Source organism: Panthera uncia, chromosome D4, assembly GCF_023721935.1.
Source record: "Panthera uncia isolate 11264 chromosome D4, Puncia_PCG_1.0, whole genome shotgun sequence".
In the NCBI taxonomy this organism is placed as follows: domain Eukaryota; kingdom Metazoa; phylum Chordata; class Mammalia; order Carnivora; family Felidae; genus Panthera; species Panthera uncia.
The window spans coordinates 69,762,288-69,781,807 of NC_064807.1; the positions used below are offsets into that span (position 1 = coordinate 69,762,288).

At 41.7% G+C, this 19,520-nt stretch overlaps 1 protein-coding gene across 3 annotated transcripts in view; it reads right to left on the minus strand.

Moving 5' to 3' along the window:
* Positions 1 to 2,544: 2,544 nt before the first annotated feature.
* PTGR1 (prostaglandin reductase 1) overlaps positions 2,545 to 19,520 on the minus strand; it is an 84,210-nt gene continuing 67,234 nt past the window's right edge. For all 3 annotated transcript variants that reach the window (XM_049636777.1, XM_049636786.1, XM_049636794.1), the window contains 6 exons: positions 18,330 to 18,497; positions 14,375 to 14,492; positions 13,496 to 13,651; positions 10,466 to 10,574; positions 6,525 to 6,643; positions 2,545 to 2,797 (listed from right to left, as the gene is read on the minus strand). In XM_049636777.1, the coding sequence (XP_049492734.1) occupies positions 2,687 to 2,797; positions 6,525 to 6,643; positions 10,466 to 10,574; positions 13,496 to 13,651; positions 14,375 to 14,492; positions 18,330 to 18,497 (781 nt within the window). In that variant the 3' untranslated portion in view covers positions 2,545 to 2,686. The remainder of the gene's footprint in view (positions 2,798 to 6,524; positions 6,644 to 10,465; positions 10,575 to 13,495; positions 13,652 to 14,374; positions 14,493 to 18,329; positions 18,498 to 19,520) is intronic.

A 19,520-nucleotide genomic window follows, 5' to 3' on the forward strand; every position in this document is an offset into this window, starting at 1 on the left:
AAAAAGTGTAATAGGAAAAAATCCTATTCCCAGTAGTGACAAAATAATGAAACACAAAGATCAGTTGAGCAGGTTAGTCTAGCTATGAACCAAGTACCTATGAATAGAAAACACAGTAAAAGATGTATTTGAAATCAGTGAAGGGTAGATGGGAGTATTCCATAAATGATGTAGGAAAAACTGGCTCCTAACTTGGAAAAAATAAAGAGGGATATGTATCTTACAGTAGGGACCAAGATAAATTCCAGACAGAGAAGTAGATGGGAGTGGGGGAAACATGAAGACCTGTGTTCATCCTGTCTCAAGTTGAAAATATTCCCATTTAGGAAGCTTTCCCACAAAGTACATACCTTGTGGTTGTAGATCTTACAGACTTTGGCCTTACGCTGGCTGTTTATCATATTTCTCTCTGCACGTAAGTCAGGAGTCTGCAGCGGTTTGGTAGCAAGCAAGCTCCTGTCTTGCAGCCTACCTTTCATACTGGACATATTTTCTTCTTTTTAAAAATTAACTGTAGTAAGGTATAATTTACATACAATAAGATGCATATTTAAATGTACCACTTCATGAGTTTTGACAAATGTCTCCCCTTATGTAATACCCACCCCCAACAGGACACTGAAATCACCCCCAGATAATTCTCTCTTGCTTCTTTGCAGTCAGTCTCAATCCCCTATTCTCTGCTGTCACAGATCTAACATAACAGCTAAAACTGTAAAACTTACAGAATAAAACATGGGAGAAAAATTTCATGACCTTGAGCTAGGCAAAGATTTCTTAGGTGAGAAACTAAAATCAGTAACCATCAGGGCACCTGGGTGGCTCAGTCTGTTAAGCGTCCAACTCTTGGTTTCAGGTCAGGTCATGATCTCATGGTTCATGGGTTCGAGCCCTGCATTGCTCTGCTGGCAGTGTGGAGCTGGTTGGGGTCCTCTCTCTCTCCGCCCCTCCCCTACTCACCCTGTCTCTGTCTCTCTCAAAATAAATAATCTTTAAAATAAAATAAAAAAAAATAAAATCAGTAACCATAAAGGAAAAAAAAGATAAGTATTATCAAAATTAAAAACAAATGCTCTTGGCTTCCAATTTCTGGGCCAGCCCGTGTTGGGTTTGGAAGTCATCACTCTGACCTAACAAGAAATAAGTTGAGGAAACTGAAAAATCAACTCTCTTTAGATACAGCAGAGAACTGAGGTCACAAACTGCTGCCCCCAAATTTAGAAAGTCAGACAGACACAGAGAATCATGTGATTGGAGTCAAAGCCCAAGAGCAGAAATCTCCATGGGAACCAGCAGTCCCATGGCAAGAAAACTTAAACTATAATTGAGGAATTATTGGAGGCTCAGTCTGGATATCTTTGAGAGTTAAAAAAACAAACAAACAAAAAAAGCAGGGGTGCCCATCTTGGGGATACCCCCACACTTGCCTGAGTTTTATCTCATCCCTGTATGGGGGACCCAGAAGGGTGAAGATTTTTATTTTTTAATTGTATTTTAAATAGTGGATAATTTGTAAGACCTAGAATTCAAAAAGTACAAAAGGTTATACAGTGTAAAGTTTCTTTCTTATCCCTTGCCTTCAGGCACTCCCCAGTTCTCTTCCCTGGAGACAAATCATATTATCAATTGTTTATTACATCCTTCTTGAGGTTCTCTCTCTCTCTCTCTCTCTCTCTCTCTCTCTCTCTCTCATACACACACACACACACACACACACACACACACACACACAATTTTCTTCTTCCATTTTTTTCCCTTCCATTTTTCACTGTGGTCTAATTTACCCCTTACCCTATTTGGAGGCAGAATTGACATCTTCATAATTCTGAATCTTCCTATCCAAAAGCATGGTACCTTTCCAAATTTTAAGTCTTTTGTGTTCCTCAGTAATGCTTTAAAGCTCTAAAGTGTTCGTGGGTGGGCACCTGGCTGGTTCAGTCAATAGAGCTTCTGACTCCTGATCTCAGGGTCATGAGTTCAAGCCCCACGTTGGGTGTAGAGAGTGTATTTAAAAAAAAAAAAAAAAAAAAGAGCTTGAAAGTGGTCTTCATTTAACTCTCAAACACTTTGGAGGCTTATATCCCCATGTGCTATCTTTTTGTAGCTGTTGGGAATGATAAATTCCTTCCTTGGTCTGTCATATTATTAGACTCAGCTGCAGAGAACCAGTGTGGGCTGCCCTGAGACCCCCATGAGCAATGATTATTTCTGCTCATGTAATCATAAGCAATAAGAGTGATAATTTTATGACTTCAAATTCACTGATTTCTGCAGGGAGATAACTAACACTTACTGGGTACCTAATATAGGCCAGGCATTATGCTGGTATTTTAAATAAATTTATAATATGTACATAACGCAGATGTTACTATCCTCACTTTACAGATTGGGAAAAAAAAAAAAAGAACTCCAAAGTCACAGAGGCAGTAAACTTTTGGCCTCTAAGCCATTGTTTTCTCCCTTAACCTAGAAGGAGCTGTAGTAGGCAGTGACATGACCGGCCATTGTTCACTATGAAATTTTCACTCTCTGTTGCTAATTACATACCACTTAAATGTGTTTTATTAGGTAGATCAAACTCATTACAATTTTTAGATAACGAAGGCAGTATATATTTTTACTAAATGGTTAAAAAGACGTGGTAATCATCCAAATGAATTCTAGATTCCACGTGTCTGTTTTTTTTTCATGCTTTCACTATTGTTTTCCCCAAATTTTCACCTTTCAGCATTCCCATAAACGCAGCTGGCATGTTTTCAAACCCTTCAGTGATGTATTCACGATACTGGATTTTACCCTGTATCAAAATGACAACAAATATAACAGATTAATTTCATATTCTGAATGATACACTTTTCTCATCATAGCAACAAATTTATCAGGAACATCATTATCTTGGACATCTAAGAGGGAGGCCCAATCCACCATGAGCGTATAGTCAATCTAGTGGCATGAGCCACAAAGTACACATAAAAGTTTGGTAACAGGTGTTAGGTCACAGTATAACAATAGAAGAAATGTTACAGGAAGTGATTAAGCAATTTATAAGTAAATCACATGGAAAAGTTTAATAATGTAATGATCTCAGAAGAGGTGGAAGAAGATGGAAAAAGGGGCCCCCTTCCAGAGTATTATCTACTTTAATCCTTCCAGTAGCTTCATGATGTAGCATCATTACCTCTCTTTGACCCCTGAAGCGGCAGAGCCTATTCAGGAATTGTAAATACCATGGCAATCTAATAGTTCGCCCTCCCTTCAAGCCCAGATTCTTTCAATATGTGTTGAACATTCACTTAGGAATGTGGGAGGGAAGGGTTTATTTAGTGAGGGTTTTTCATTTCTCTGCTACAAGGCAGTCTACTAAGTGGAACTAATTTACATTTTCAAGGTTTTTATAAAGGGTCTTCTGTGGAGACTGGAGTTACCGGATACCACTTATTTTCTTAACATATTCCGGTGATGGCTTAGTACCTTTTATGAATTTATGGAGGGACAATTTGCTTGGGGTCACTCAGCTAATTGATAAGTACGGAGGCTGGGATTTGAGGAGGCCTTGACTAGGAAGCCCCAGCTCTTCTGTTCTTAAAGGAGGCAAAGAACCTGTAAAGGGGCAAACGCTGTAATCAAAAGTTTATAAGTTAAAAGTAGAGGATGAATACTAATATATAGGTGATAATAATATGGTAAATTAAGGTGCAGAATACAGGGCATATTGAAACCCTTTGTACCATCTTTGTGATTTTTCTATAAATCTAAAACTATTCTAAAAGAAAAGTATATTTTCAAGAAGAAAAAGAGATGAGAAAAAAAATAAGTAGTTGAGAGAGAAATTAGGCCAATTCACTAGTTACTGAAAACAAAACTGTAATTAGGTCCACTCTGTTAGAAGGAGGCATTAGGAAGACCAGCACAGTGGTTTCTTGTTGTCAGTTGCCATCATGAGAGGGCTAGATCAGATTTCACCAACAGGGACAAAGAGGCTCCACACTGGGAATTTGAAAATCATTCAGCTCTTCCCAGCTTCCTGGAAAGAGCCCAGCTCAGCACTCCAAGCGTTGGACTGGGAAAAACACCAAGCTCCAGTGGCTGCCAGAGGAGCAATCTATTTGAATTGGGAAAGGATGATAAAGCCAAGAGTTTAGAAGTGTGATATCACTTTTCCCCTCCAAAACTAAAATAATGCCCCTTGGTTATTCAGAATTCTGTTGACTAAAACTGCAAATTGTGAAAGATGGGAAAAGTATCACAACATAGGACAGGATTGGCTTCTTCCTGTGGATTGAAAGCCATGGCTATAGGAAGATGCCAATTTGGGACCTGGAAGAGCCACAGCCCCAAATATATGCCTCTCCAACATTTATCCAACAATATTCATCTAGAGTTTACATTGATTCAGACACTATTCTAGGTGGTGGGGATACATCAGAAAAAAACGCATGAATGTTGCTGCCTTCATGGAGGTTACATTCTCACAGGAGGGCGATGGGCAACAAATATACATGAATTATAGTATACATCATGTTAAAAGATAATAATTGCTATGGGTAAAAGATAAGGAGGATCAAGAATGGAGGGGGACTGCAATTTAAAATAGGGGCATTATGGGGCACCTGGGTGGCTTAGTCAAGTTAAGTGTCCAACTTTGGCTCAGGTCATGATCTCGTGGTTCATGAGTTTGAGCCCTGCATCCAGCTTTGTGCTGACAGCTCAGAGCCTGGGGCCAGCTTCGGATTCTGTGTCTCCCTCTCACTCTAACCTCTTACCTGCTCACACTCTGTCCCTTTCTCTTATTAATATTTAATAAACAAATATTTAAAAAATAATAAAAAATAAAATAAAATAGGGTCATTTTAAAAGTTGCCTCATTCAGAATGTAGTTATAACTTGAAGGAGATGAGTGAATTATGGAAGCAGTTACAGAGGGCAGAGGGAAGTGGGGAGGGATTGGGCAAAGAAAGCAAGGGGTGAACACTAAGAAATGAAATTAGGTAATGGAGGCCAGATCATGTACAATCTTGTAGGTTTTTTTTTTTTATTAGTTTATTTTTGAGAGGCAGAGAGAATCAGAGTGCCTGTGGGGGAGGGGCAGAGAGACAGGGAGACACAGAATCAGAAGCAGCCTCCGGCTCTGAGCTGTCAGCATAGAGCCCAATGCGGGCCTGAACTCACAAACCGTGAGATCAAGACCTGAGCTGAAGTCGGTTGCTCAACCAACTGAGCCACCCAGGCGCCCCTCGTAGGTTTTATTGTAAGTGAAATGGGGAGCTTTGCAGAGTTTTGAGCATAAGAATGACATGGTTTGATTTATGCCTTAAAAGATCACACTGGCAGTTGTGTTGGGAATTGTCTGTTGGGGCACAAAGTTGGGAGGCCAGACAGAGGCTACTAGGCTAAATAAGAAGGTGGCCTGGACCGGGGTGGTAGCAGTAGAGGTGGGAGAGCTGGACAGATTCTGTGTATATTTTGAAGGCTGAGCCACCAGAATTTCCCAACAGATTAAATGTGGGTCTGAGAGAAAGAAAGGAATCAAAGATGATTTCAAGGTTTTTGGATTGAGCAACTGGGGGAGGGGGAGGGGTGGGGAAATGGTGAGGTCTGTATATGGAATGGATTTGGCAGGAAAGATCAAGACATATTTAGTTTTTGACGTGTTGAGTCGAAGATGTGTATTACACATCTAAGTGCAGCTGTTGAGCAGCCCAGAGCCCTGGGGAGAGATCCAGGCTGGAGACAGACATTCAGGAGCTGTCAGCATACCAATGATATTTAAAGCAAAGAGCCTGGATGAGCTAAGTAAGGGATAGACAGACTGTGGGCAGAGAAGAAAAGAAGTCCAGTTACCATACCTTGGGACACTCTATTATTGATCTCCAGAGGAAAAAAGAAGTTAGCAGAGGAGGAGGTCCTCTCAGAAGGACAAATCTGTGAGGAAAACCAAGAGCCAAGGGAAGGCAAGGGAAGAAAGTGTACCAAGGACAATGTGATCACCTCTGTCAAACACCCCCCAGAGCCAAGTGATACTAAGAACTGACCACTGCAGTTCACAATCAGGACATCGTCAACCTTGACCAAAGCAATTATGGTGGAGTGGCAGGAGTACAAAAGCCTGATATGTGGGTTCACAAGAGAATGGAAAGAGAGGAACTGCAGACATTGAGTGTCAACACTTCCTGGGGCATCTGGGGGGCTCAGCTGGTTAAGTGTCCCACTTGGGCTCAGGTCATGATCTCATGGTTCCTGAGTTCAAGACCTGCATGGGGCTCTGTGCTGACAGCTCAGAGCCTGAAGCCTGCTTCTGTGTCTCCCTTTCTCTCTGCCCCTCCCCTGTTCACACTCTGTCTGTCTGTCTATCTCTCTCTCTCTCAAAAAAAAAACCACATTAAAAAACAAACACTTCCTGGTATTTTGTTCTAAAAGGGGGAGCAGTGAGATGGACCTGTATTTGCAGTGGAAATGAAGCCTATCATGTCAGAAGAGAATGGGATCCAGTGTACAACTGGGGGAGTGGCTCTGGAGCTCCTCACCTCTAAGACCCATGTCAGCAAGTCTTTCAGAGCCTTCTGACGGACATCTCCTTGCCAGCGGGTGACAATGAACCCTTCCATGCGGAGTTGCTGATAGATGATATTCTCTGGGGGTGGGCCTGTGAAAGAGGAGGACACATTTGGTGACAGGGTCCAGGGAGGTGGCCGTGGTGAAAACACAAGCAGTATAAGTCACATCACTGTTCTAGATTTCTCCACTCTTTTCTGATCCACGAGGTTGTCCAAAAATCAACATGCCCTCTGTGGTAGACAGAATAATGGTCTCCACAGGTGGCCATATCTTAACTCCCAGAACCTATGAATGTGCTTCCTTACATGGCAAAAAGGACTTGGCAGACATGATTAAGTTAAGGGCCTTTATTTATTTTTTTAATTTTTTTTAATGTTTATTTATTTTTGAGACAGAGAGAGACAGAGAGAGACAGAGCATGAATGGGGGAGGGGCAGAGAGAGAGGGAGACACAGAATCAGAAGCAGGCTCCAGGCTCCAAGCCATCAGCCCAGAGCCTGACGCGGGGCTCGAACCCACGAACCGTGAGATCGTGACCTGAGCTGAAGTCGGACGCTCAACTGACTGAGCCACCCAGGTGCCCCTGTTAAGGGCCTTTAGATGAAGAGATTATTCTGTATTATACAGGTGGGCCCAATATAATCACAAGGGTCCTTGGACGGGATGCAGAAAAGTCAGAGTCAGGAAAAAATATGTGATGATGGAAGTATAGATTAGTGTGAAAGAGAGAGAAAGAGAGACTTTGGAAGATTCTGTGCTGCTGGCTTTGAAGATGGAGGTAGGGACCATGAGCCACAGAATGCAGGCAGCCTCTAGAAGCTGGAAGAGGCAAGGAAACAGACTCTCCTCTTGAGCCTTCAGAAAGAATTCAGCCCTGCTGATCCACGTTAGACTTTTGACCTCCAGAACTATAAGGCAATAAATCTGTGTTGTTTTAAGCCACTAAATTTGTGGTAATTTGTTACAGCAGCAATAGGAAACTAATACACACTCAGTCCTTGCACAGGCCAGGAAGCCAGGGAATGTTCAGCCTGCACATGCCAGAAGCAAGGCCCACCAAACACTTCCCAATGGCAGTCCATAGAACACTGTTCTATGGAACAGAAGTGGGTCCTGAAGATAACGTGAAAATGTTCCCGTGCTAATCAACCATAAATACCCTGATATTCCCGACATGTAGAATGTTCTTTTTCAGAATCACATGGAAGGCTTATGAAAAGAGATTGCTGGCCCCTCCCCCAGTTTCTGATTGTGGATATGGAATGGGTCCCAAGAATCTATATTTCTAACAAATTCTCAGGAGATGGTGATGCTGTTAGTCCTGGGCCCACACTTTGAGAACCACCAGCCTAGAAAAAGTACCAGCCTACTCTGCAGCCTATCAGAAAGGTAGTACTCAGGGCCCCTGGGTTGCTCAGTCAGTTGGGCATCCAACTTTGGCTCCGGTCGTGATCTCATGGTTCATGGGTTCGAGCCCCATGTCGGGCTCTGTGCTGACAGCTCAGAGCCTGGAGCCTGCTTTGGATTCTGTCTCCCTTTCTCTCTGCCCCTCCTCCACTCACACGCTATCTCGCTCTCTCTCTCTCTCTCAAAAGTAAATAAACATTAAAAAAAAAAAAAGGTAGTACTTTTCTGTGTGAGAGAGAAAAGGTTGTGTTGGTTGCCTGGCTTATTTTCCCAAGGATCCTGAGTGACCAGAAACTGAGGGAATGACACCTGAACATAGTCTTAAAAGTTTCAGGAAGTCAGGTGAACATGCCCCTGAAACCTCAGCACCAGATGAGCTGAGGTGACTGGCAGAATTTATTTGCGGCATCCTTGATAACTGGCATCGCTCAAGCTGAAAGTTCCTACTCCCTTCTTTGGAGAAAGTCACATTAGCAGTCAGAAAAATAAGGCCTTGTCCTGAACCAAAAGAAAATGGTGCAAGAGGAGTGAGATATGAGGGTGACACAAGACAGCAGCACGTCCAAATGCCAGGTTGCTCTTGCAGAGAGGGTGCTTCTTTAGGAGATGCACACCAACCATATTTCTCTTTAGGTTAAGAACTGGAATCCTCATTTCCTCATCTTGGAAGAGGATGAAATACCATTTTTGGGCTTATCCACCCTGATGGGAATATAGTTTCTTTATTGGGAGCAAGAAGAATGTGGCATTTGAACGTGGCATTAATGCTGGGGCAAATAATTACCTCTGAGCTATCCTAACAGTGATATATGTTAGAATTTCTGGAGCTCAGAGGCAGGGCAGGATCTCATCTAAAATGAATGGACAAGGCCAGCTGACGTCTCAAAGACCTTCAACTTCCAAACTCTAATTGCTAACAAGACGAGATCAAGTTACTGGGCCCAAATATTTGGCTGTACCTTATTGGACTATGGTCAAGAAAATGCATCCTGGTGCTTTGCTCAACGGACAGGCAGAAGATTTCCCAGGATTCTAGTTTAGCTTCAATTAGAAAAATAGATGGGGGAAAAGTCCATAGCAATAAGACTGCCAAGTGCACCTGGAGTCTTTTTGGAGATGGTAGTATCTTTGATTTTTCCCAGCCCAAGAGGGAGTCTGCAAGCTGTCCTTTCTCAGTCCCTTCCACTCTCGCTCACCTGTCTCAGTGCAGTTGTGGGATTGTTAACTAGCAGGGCTGTAGGGTTTCATTCCCATGAGTGAAGCCCATCACAGAAGCCCAATTTATTTATGGTTATCATCCCAGATCTTGATAATAATCTCTAAGATTCCTTTGCTCTTTTTTTTTTCTTTTTTTGGACCACAGGTCAATCTATAATCTCACCAACAGCACAAAATCATTGTAGTAGGAAAGGACTCTGTACGAGGAGTGCAGAAGGTCTGTCTTTGAGTCTCTTGCTAATAGGATTTAAAGAGCCTCTGGCCTTCTTGCCCATTCATCTGCCCATTCATAAAACAAGAGGCCTGCACAACATCTCTCAGAGAGTTAGGATTTCACAAATAAAGTTCGCTAGTTGATACTGCTTTTGGACCTCTGTGGGTATGAGGAGGGCAGAGGGCAGTCTCAGCATAGGAGAGTGGAGAAGTGGAGATGGATGCACAAAAGAAACAAAATAAGGACAGTCCAGGAACAGAGGGGCAATGCATGCTCCTCTCCCTTTCCATGGAAATTGTCAGTCTGGGGGAGCCAGTGTGTCCTCCACTGTCGGAAGGAAATGGCGGCCTGTTGTTTGCTTCACCCACATTGAGTCATCCTCTCCGATCCCCATTCCTCCGGCAACGTTCTGAATATCCTAAAGAACCCTGATATTGCACCAGCCAGACCAAGGTGTTCTGTCTCTAAATCAAAGCATGGCTGTCTTTTCACAACTTTGCCCAAAACAATAGGTAAACAATTAAAACTTTTAACAATTATCAACATTTCTTCCCTATTTTCAGATTCTGTTATTTCTCTATATCAAAATCTAACATAAGTTATTTAGCACAAACATATAAAAATACATGGTTTTAGTTTAATAAACACTACTTCATCAAGAATATCAGGAAGTCTGGGGAGCCTGTGTGGCTCAGCCAGTTAAGTGTCCAACTTTGGCTCAGGTTATGATCTTGCAGTTCGTGAGGTCAAGCCCCAGGTTGGGCTCTATGCTGACAGCTCAGAGCCTGGAGCCTGCTTCGGATTTTGTGTTTCCTTTTCTCTCTGCCCCTCCCCTGCTCACACCCTCTCTCTCTCTCTCTCTCTTTCTCTCTCAAAAACAAATAAACATTAAACAAATTTTTTAAAAAGAGGAAAAAGGAGAAAAGTATTTTTTAATTATTTTTTAAAAAGAAAATTATTATCAGGAAGCCTTTTTAATATTTTGATAGTCACTGGCCTATATACCATATCCATGAATTTTCTCCTTGCCCAGTCTTTCTACATCTGTGATTGTGTGCATGAGCTCATTACCTGGGGGAAGTGGGCGAGTAGTATTATACACAGAGATGGCCCCACAAATAGCAATCCTTCCAAACTTCTTCATCTGGGGGATAACAATGTTTGAAAACTCTCCACCTACCTAAACAGGATGGAAAAAAAAACAAAACAAAACAATCCACTTTAATCTAAACACTAGAAGATTCAGGAGAATCATTAAGTCACAATTCCCATTTCATAACATTTATTTTAGAAGGAAAAAAATCAGACTGAATTAGCACAACAGTGCAGAAAATTGCACTTGAAAGGGACATGTGAGGTTGGACATTTCTGTTTTACTGTAGGAACATACCATATATAACTTATACATTTTACTTTATTATATTTTGGGGTTTTCTGACCAGTTCAATAATCTCTTTGCCCCTATCTAAAACCATGGAAAAAAATAGTCAGAAGACACATCAAGAACAAAGTTGGAAGACTCATATTTGACAATTTCAAAACTTACTACAAAACTGTATCAATCAAGACAGCATGGGAGCAGAAATATAGATCAACAGAGCTAAGTTGTGAGTCCAGAGATAAACTCTTACTTTATGGTCAATTGATTTTTGACAAAGTCCCAACACAATGAAATAGGGGAAAAAAACAGTCTTTTCAACAACTGGTGCACAATTACTGGCTATGGTAAAGAATGAAATTGGACCCCTCCTTACACAATACATAAAAATTAACTTAAAATGTATCATGGGCCTAAATGTATAAGCTAAAGTCATAAAACTCTTACAAGAAAACATAGGAGTAAATCTTTGTGACCTTGGATAAGGTAAAGCCTTCTTAGACATGACATCAAAAGCCCAAACAACAAAAGGAGACATAAATCAGCCTTCATCAAAATTTAAAACTTCTACAGGGCTCCTGGGTGGCTCAGTTGGTTAAGTGCCCGACTTTGGCTCAGATCATGATCTAGTGGTCTGTGAGTTCGAGTCCTGCATCAGGCTCTGTGCTGACAGCTCCGCGTCTGGAGTCTGCTTTGGACTCTGTGTCTCCCTCTCTCTCTGCCCCTCCCCTCCTCGCACTCTGTCTCTCTCTGTCTCTCTCTCTCTCAAAAATAAATAAACATTTTTAAAAAATTTAAACTTTTGTGCTTCAAAGGACACCATCAAGAAAGTGAAAGAAAAGAAAAGAGAAGGTGAAAGACAACTCACAGAATAGGAGAAAATTATTGCAAACCATATTCAGTCAATCCTCATTACTGGTATATTCCGTAGTTGAGAAAGAGACTACTTGCTAACATGTATTTATATCCCTCAAATCAACACTCACAGGGCTTTCCTGCTCATTTGCAGACGTGCCTAAAGCAGTGAAAGATGCACAAAGTTCCCAGCTAAAGTAAAAAAAAAAAAAAAAAGTCGAGGTTCTCTTTTTTTCACCTCTCCCAGAGATTACCAAGGGGGGAAGGCAGAAGGGCACAGTACAGAGTAGTTCAAAAAGCTCCAGCTCTGGGGTTGGTTGGATGGGGTCTGAATCCCAACTCTGGGAGGATCAGTTTGTGGGGCAGCCGTAGGCAAACTTCTTAACACTTCTGAACCTCCTTTTCTCTTTTAAAAAATGAAGAAAAGAAAAGCTGTAGGAAGAGTTGTTTCTAGGATTTAAGATTGCAATGGAGGTAGAATATATACATGTATGTACATACTTGCCCTAGAAGCGATGCTCGTTGTTCCTGGTGACTTGATAGAACATAACTACCAGGAATACTGAGAATTGACTGTATCTGATGAGGGACCTATCATAACTCTTATAAAGAACTCTTGGGTGGGAGAGAGCCAAAGCATAAGAGACACTTAAAAACTGAGAACAAACTGAGGGTTGATGGGGGGTGGGAGGGAGGGGAGAGTGGGTAATGGGTATTGAAGAGGGCATCTTTTGGGATGAGCACTGGGTGTTGTATGGAAACCAATTTGACAATAAATTTCATATATTAAAAAAAAAAAAAAAAAGAACTCTTGGGGTGCCTGAGTGGCTCAGTTGGTTGAGTGACCGACTTCGGCTCAGGTCATGATCTCATGGTCCGTGAGTTCAAGCCCCACATCAGGCTCTGTGCTGACAGCTCAGAATCTGGAGCCTGCTTCAGATTCTAGGTCTCCCTTGCTCTCTGCCCCTCTCCCACTCATGCTCTGTCTCTAAGAATAAATAAACATTAAAACAAATTTGAAAAACTCTTAAAACTCAACAAATTGAAAAATGGGCAAAATATCTGAGTAGACATTTCTCTAAAGAAGATATATAAATGGCTCATAAGCACATGAAAAGATGCCCAATACCATTAGCAATTAGGGAAATGCAAATCAAAACCACAGTGAAATACGACTTCAAACCAACTAGTATAGCCATAATCAAAATGATAGTTAGTAAGTGCTGGCGAGGATGTAGGGAAATTGGAACCCTCATACGCTCCTGGTGAGAATGTAAAATAGTGCAGCCATTTTGCAAAATAGTTTGTCAGTTCCTCAAAATGTTAAATATGGAGTCATCACATGACACAACAATTCTTATAGGCATATACCCAAGATCATGAATGTTCACAGCATTATACGTAATAGCCAAAAGGTGAAAATTACTCAGGTGCTCATCAATCAATTGATGGATAAATAAAATGTGGTATATCCATACAATGGAATATTATTTTTCAGCCATAAAAAAGGAATGAAGTACTGATACATACTACAACATGGATGAACCTTGAAAACATGATAATGTACAGTGTAAGAAGCCAGTCACAAAAGGCACTTTGGGGAGGAAATGGGGAGTAATTACTGAGTACAGCATTTCTTTTTGGGATAATGAAAATGCCCTAACATTCATTGTGGTGATGGTTATACAATTCTGTGAATATGCTAAAAACCACTGAATTCAACACTTCAAAATGGGTGAATTATATCTCAATAAAGCTGTTTTTTAAAGGCATATGTACTTTATATATTTTAGATGGAACTCTAGAAGGCTATTCCCTTGTATAGTACTTTGTTAGTAAATAAGATATTACGTCCATTTCATGCTTACGTTATCAAAATAACAATCGTAACCATCAGGAGAGGCTTTTTTCAAAGTTTCTTCCAAAGACTCTACTGTTTTGTAGTTAAAGGCAACATCATATCCAAGCTTTTTAAGGTAGGCAACTTTTTCATCAGACCCTGCTGCTCCAACAACTTTGCAGCCCTAAATGGGGAGAAAAAAATGGAGACCATTTACAAGCCAAGCATGGACTAACTCACCTTCCTAGCCTAATATGGTCAGGTTCCCCAAGAACACCCTCTTAGGTACTGAACCACATACATGAAGATACCATAATGGGCCAACAGACCCACAGGTGAAATTGGTCCCTGAATCAGCCTACAACCCAACGTTAACTTTAGCTTGTCTCTGACCAACCAACAGATTCTGGTCTATGTTTATATGGTTTACAGCTCGTTTCAACTTACTGACTTGACAACCTATTCATCTGACTCTCATTTCTTTATTTTGGGTCTTCTCTTGCAGTGACTTGCATGCTATCTTTTGGAACAGTAGTGCTTTAGACGATAATTTGGGCTCAGTTCTGGAACTCTCAGCCATCTTGTCACTTCTCCTGGTGACTGCCCCTTTATTCTTTGATTTGGGCTCAAGCGTTGGACTAGATAGAACCTGTCTAATCATAGAATCATAGAGGAACTGGAGAGCATTCTGAAAAGCACTTTCAGGATGAGCTAGAGATTGTATTGGTACACAGAGAGTAGCACTTCAGAAATCTCTCTTGCATTCTCAATGTATCTTCAACTTCCAAGCAAGACCCACTAAACAAAACTCCCTGAGATCAGAGAAGGTCTGCTCTGTTCACTGTTGTATTCTCAGTGTACACTGTGGATATTGAGTAAATGTTGGGTAATGGAAGAAGACACTTACCTTGAGCTTAGCTATCTGGCCCACAGCAGAGCCCACTGCTCCTGCTGCTGCATTAACCATCACTGTTTCTCCACCCTTCACACCACAGATGTCAAGTAGGCCAAAGTAGGCTGTTAGCCTGAGGGAAGAAAATTAAAGATATGTGGGTTGATTTGTGGCTTTCTCTTATAAGTTGTTCAGATATATCCTGAAGGCCTTCTCAACAGCCCAGTGCCATGGGTCCAATAAAAGACAGAAAATATAGGAATTGAATATTACCAGCCACTAATGGTCCACCTCCTCCTTCCTCGCTCTTAGATAGGAATAAATATGATGGGAACCAGAGAAGAAATGGAGAGTTGGTTGGAAAGGCGCTGCACCCTGTCTATCCCTAGGCCAAGTCTCAAGAGCAAAAGAAGATTCTAGGACTCTGGGGGTCCTAGAATAGAGAGCTTGTGCCTCATTCCTATGTACGCCCTGGGGAGATGGTGAACTTCATGGGGAAAGCCTCCATGTCATCATGGTGCCATAACCATAGAGCAGATGAGGATCCAAGAGAAACACCTTGAGTTTTCCATGGCTCCTAAGTGGTATGGAAGAGCTTCTGAAATTTCCCCATCTCATCCTAAGTGAGATGTTGAAGTTAGCTTGCAGGGAAAAAACTATGGGGTCTGCAAAGATACAGCTCAGATAGTACTGACAAGAACTGAGTGAAGAAACCACCAGCTTGGATGGCCAGCTTGGAAGGGAATGTCACTGAGGACTCAGTGGGAAAAGTTACACTTTGAAGCAGGAGAACAGCATAAGACTAAGATAGATCAAGACCAAGAAGTTATTGGGGCACCTGGGTGGCTCAGTTGGTTAAGCGTCCAACTTCGGCTCAGGTCATGACCTCACAGCTCATGAGTTCGAGCCCCACATTGGGCTCTTTGCTGTCAGCACAGAGCCCACTTCAAATCTTCTGTCTCCCTCTCTCTCTGCCCCTCGCTTGCACTCGCTCTCTCTCAAAAATAAACATTTTTTATAAGTTAAAAAAAAAAAAAAAAAGATCAAGAAGTTGCTGTCGCCCCCCTGCTGACATGGAATCTGTTAGCCCTGGAAGCTCTGCATCAATCTTGGGGAGAAGAAAAAGAAAATTCTGAGTTTTGAACCTGAACAATGTGAAAAACCACTAAATTAAACTGAGGCTCTGCTTTACTACACAAGCCAAGATGCAGGCTTGGGATAGAGATGAAGTACAGAAATAGAAAAATTTTAAGTTTTATAATCACGCCCCTGAGTCTGAGTCAAAGAAATCTATATCCACTGTGGCAATTGCTAAACCACTTGCAAAATTTCAGACAAATTCATGTAAAGTTGTTTCTATAAGAAACAAACTATACATTAGCCTTTGCCTATATCCGGGGACCCATTAGAGTTGGACATTAAAGGCAAGGCAGTGAAAGGCATAGAAATCTACACATTTTCTGAGGACCCAAAAGCTAATATTCCCAGTAATTTTCAAAAGATGAATGGAGCACCATCTTCCTCAGAATCACCTGGAGTTTTATTAAAAATTTAGATTCCCAGGCCCCACACCTCAGACCCACTGGTCCAGAAATACTGAGACATGAACATCTGAATTTCATAAGAGTAGGTGATTCTTAGGAATTTAAGCAACTGAGAACCACCACCTTAATGAATGCCAAAACCAAAGCACACTGGGTGAGCTAGCATAACCTCAAAAGAGAAGCAGAAGGTGCATTTTCTGATTATATCATTCCACTCATGACAATCGTTACCACCCCCCAACCCCGATCTCCCTTCTAGAAACCCTAAAATCACCTCTCAATTAGACATACTGCCCTAGGAGACACAAGGCCTCTCCCAAACATCATATCCTTTTACAAGTAAAATGGAGAAGCCAACAGTAAAGCAATCTTAGAGGAAAAATTAAAGGTACCCTTGGGACTAAGGGGGACTTAACATATAACAGTTTGGAGAGCAAAACACATGAACTCCTCCAGCTTAACTGAGAAAACAGAGGTCCACTGAAGGAAATAATGCAAACCTGGAGGGAATGCTAAATCTCTGGAGCCTGGACAGCTGAAAGGTACTCTAGGTTTCAAAGTTCAACTTCTTTTTTTTATAATGTTTATTTATTTATTTTGAGAGAGCGAGCGAGAGGGGGAGGAGTGGGGAAGAGACAGGGAGAGAGGGAGAGAATCCCAAGCAGGCTCCACACTGTCAGCAGAGAGCCCCACAGGCTCACAAATTATGAGATCACGACCTGAGCCAAAATCAAGAGTTGGACGCTCAACCCATTAGGCTACCGAGGCACCCCAAAGTTCAACTTCTTTTATAGTCTATAGCAGAAGTTCTAGCACTCTTGAAGGGCCGACCCATCCCACTGGTAAGTAGTCCAGAAGGCAGGAATTGCTCAAAGAATGGGCAGTGTGTCACTAGAGAAGGTTAGAAGCATGGGATAATGCCTCTCCCTCAATCAGTGAGAACCAATGGTATGAAGTTGATTGTTTATGGAGTAAAAATGCACTCCTTGGGGGTTTGGAACAGGGTGAATGAGAAGTACACACAAATGAGTAAGTTATCCTCTGTTTTAGGATTCAAATCTCCTAATATTTTACAGATTACTTTCTCCCCATCTAAGTCATGGGAGACTTGCTCCAAGGTTTCCTCATGTCTGCCTTCACCCCTGCATTCCTACACCTGGCTCACAACTTAGAACGACAGGTGGGATAACAAGGTGGGAGGAGAAGCTCTCCCTCGTAGAGGTTATGGGGCAGGTAGGCAGGACCTGGAAGTGCTATAATTCTATTTAGTGCTTATTTGAAAGTAAGAAGGGGGCCCCTGGGGGGGCTTAGTTAAGTGTCCCGCTCTTGATCTTGGCTCAGGTCATATCTCAAGGTTCGGGAGATCAAGCCCTGTGTTGGGATTCTCTCTCTCCCTCTCTCTCTCTGCCCCTCCTCTGCTCATGCTCTCTCTCTCTCTCTCAAAAAAATAAATAAACTTTAAAAGAAGACTAAAAAAAAAAAAAAAAGCAAAAAGGTATTAAGCACCCTCTAATTTCACATTAATTTCAACATTGCCTCTTGGTCACGGCAATACTAAGGAGTTCATAATCTGAGTGCAATATGAAGTTGGGGTGTATGGGACTGGTTTTTGCTAGAAGCTGATCATTTGAGGTATACATATCCAGTTCATTCTTTAGAAGTCCTTCAAATTATGAAAAAGAAGGAGGGAGGGAGGGAGGGAGGGAGGAAGAGATCAAATAACTTAGAGAAAGAAAGGAAATACATGAATTTCAGGCTAAAAAAGTTTTGGGGGATTCCAAAAGGAATTCAATTGACCTTGCTTCTCCAGGCCACAAAGGGAAATTTGGAGCCTAAAGTACAGCTGAGATAGGATGAACTGACCAGGAGTCTTCCTGAGGGACAAGGCCAAAGGACTCTTGTGGAGTTTAAGTCTGTGTCAGCTGAGTGACTGTGCAACCATACTTGTGATTCATCTCATTTAAACTTCAGATCTCTTTATACCTCAGGAGATTCAGATGTGCATAGGGAAAGGTGAGGAATGAGAGACAGCACAGAAAAGCCAAGGTATATTGAATTCTCTTCCCCTTTTTAAACTCTGAAATGGAGACAGAGACCCTGAAGCCAAGACCCTTCCAGGGACAAAAGGAGCTGGTCCCTTTGTGTTACCATTTGCCAGCTGCTAAAGAGGGATCATGCCCCATGCTGTTTCTCACTGCCGCTCTCTGGTTCTGAGGGTCTCTGGCTGGATTTTTCCCTTTGTTTCCTTTAGTCCAAGGCCAACTCTAACCCATCTTATTCCCTTCTCAGTCCCATCATTTACTCTAACCAGCCCCTGAGCCTAGAATGTCTTGGGTCTCTTCTTGTTGACCACATTCTAGACAAACTATTTTGGAAAACCAGAATGTCAGATATTCAAATAAATGAAACATACCCATGAAACTCACCCTGTCATGCCAACTGTTCCCAGAGCCAAAGACACTGGTAATGTGTCTGGCCACTCTGCAGGCAGTTTTTCCAGATCTTTCCCATCAGAAATGGAGTGAGTTGTCCAGCCTGAAGAAGCCACTACCATAGTTCCTGTTGGGAAGGCTGAGTTTTTACTTTCCACAACTCTGAAAGATAAAGCACATTAAGATGTGGGAAACCTCTTTTCTTTCAAGGGAGTTAGGATGCTGCATGGTTAGTATTCCTAAAAGGGCATGGAAGTTAATATTCCATGATTGAATACCCCACCACATCTCTCCATCTTATTCCTAGCCATTGGTTTCTCCCCCTCCTTGAGAAAAAAATATGGGCCATTACAGAGGAACTCTCTGAATTGGTTCAACATCTGTCTCTGTCCTCACCCACTTCTCTTTAAGCAAGAGGTGTACATCCTCTGGTTCAAGGGGTTCTGTTCTGTTCTTCAGGGGCCACCCTCCATCTCCTAGCCCCTCCTCTCTCCTGAATATTTAACATTGTCCTCTCCACTGCCCCCTTTCCCTTTTATATTCAAACTTCTTCACTGCCCAATCACTTGACAACCCAATGCAACATGGCCTCCACCCCTGTTACTCCACTAAAGCCACAATTTCTGATTGCAAAATCTAGTGGACACTCTGCACTCATCATCTGATTTCACCTTTCAACTGTATTCAGCACTCTGGGCTACCCAAACTGTTTTTCATTGGTTTCCACAATACTACCTTCACTGGGCTTTTTGCCTCTCCCTCTAAGCTGCTCCTTTCCTGTCTCATTTGCTGATTCTTATTCTCCCATCTTCTCCCACTGTTACCATTTTTTTTACTCTCTTTCCCTTGATCATAAAATTATGTAACACATTTATTTTAGAAAAGTTATAATATATAAAATAAAAAATCAGTTCTAATCCCATAATACAAAGATAACTGCTAATATTTTGGGATATGTTATGGCAATCTTAATGATATATTTAAAAATGTGTATTATAAGAATGCAAACTGGTACAGCCACTGTGGACAGCAGTATAGAATTTCAAAAAATTAAAAATATAATTACCATATGATTCAGTAATTCCACTACTAGGTATTTACCAAAAGAATGGGAAAACACTAATTGAAAAAGATATATGAACCTTTATGTTTACTGCTGTACTATTTACAATAGCCAAACTATGG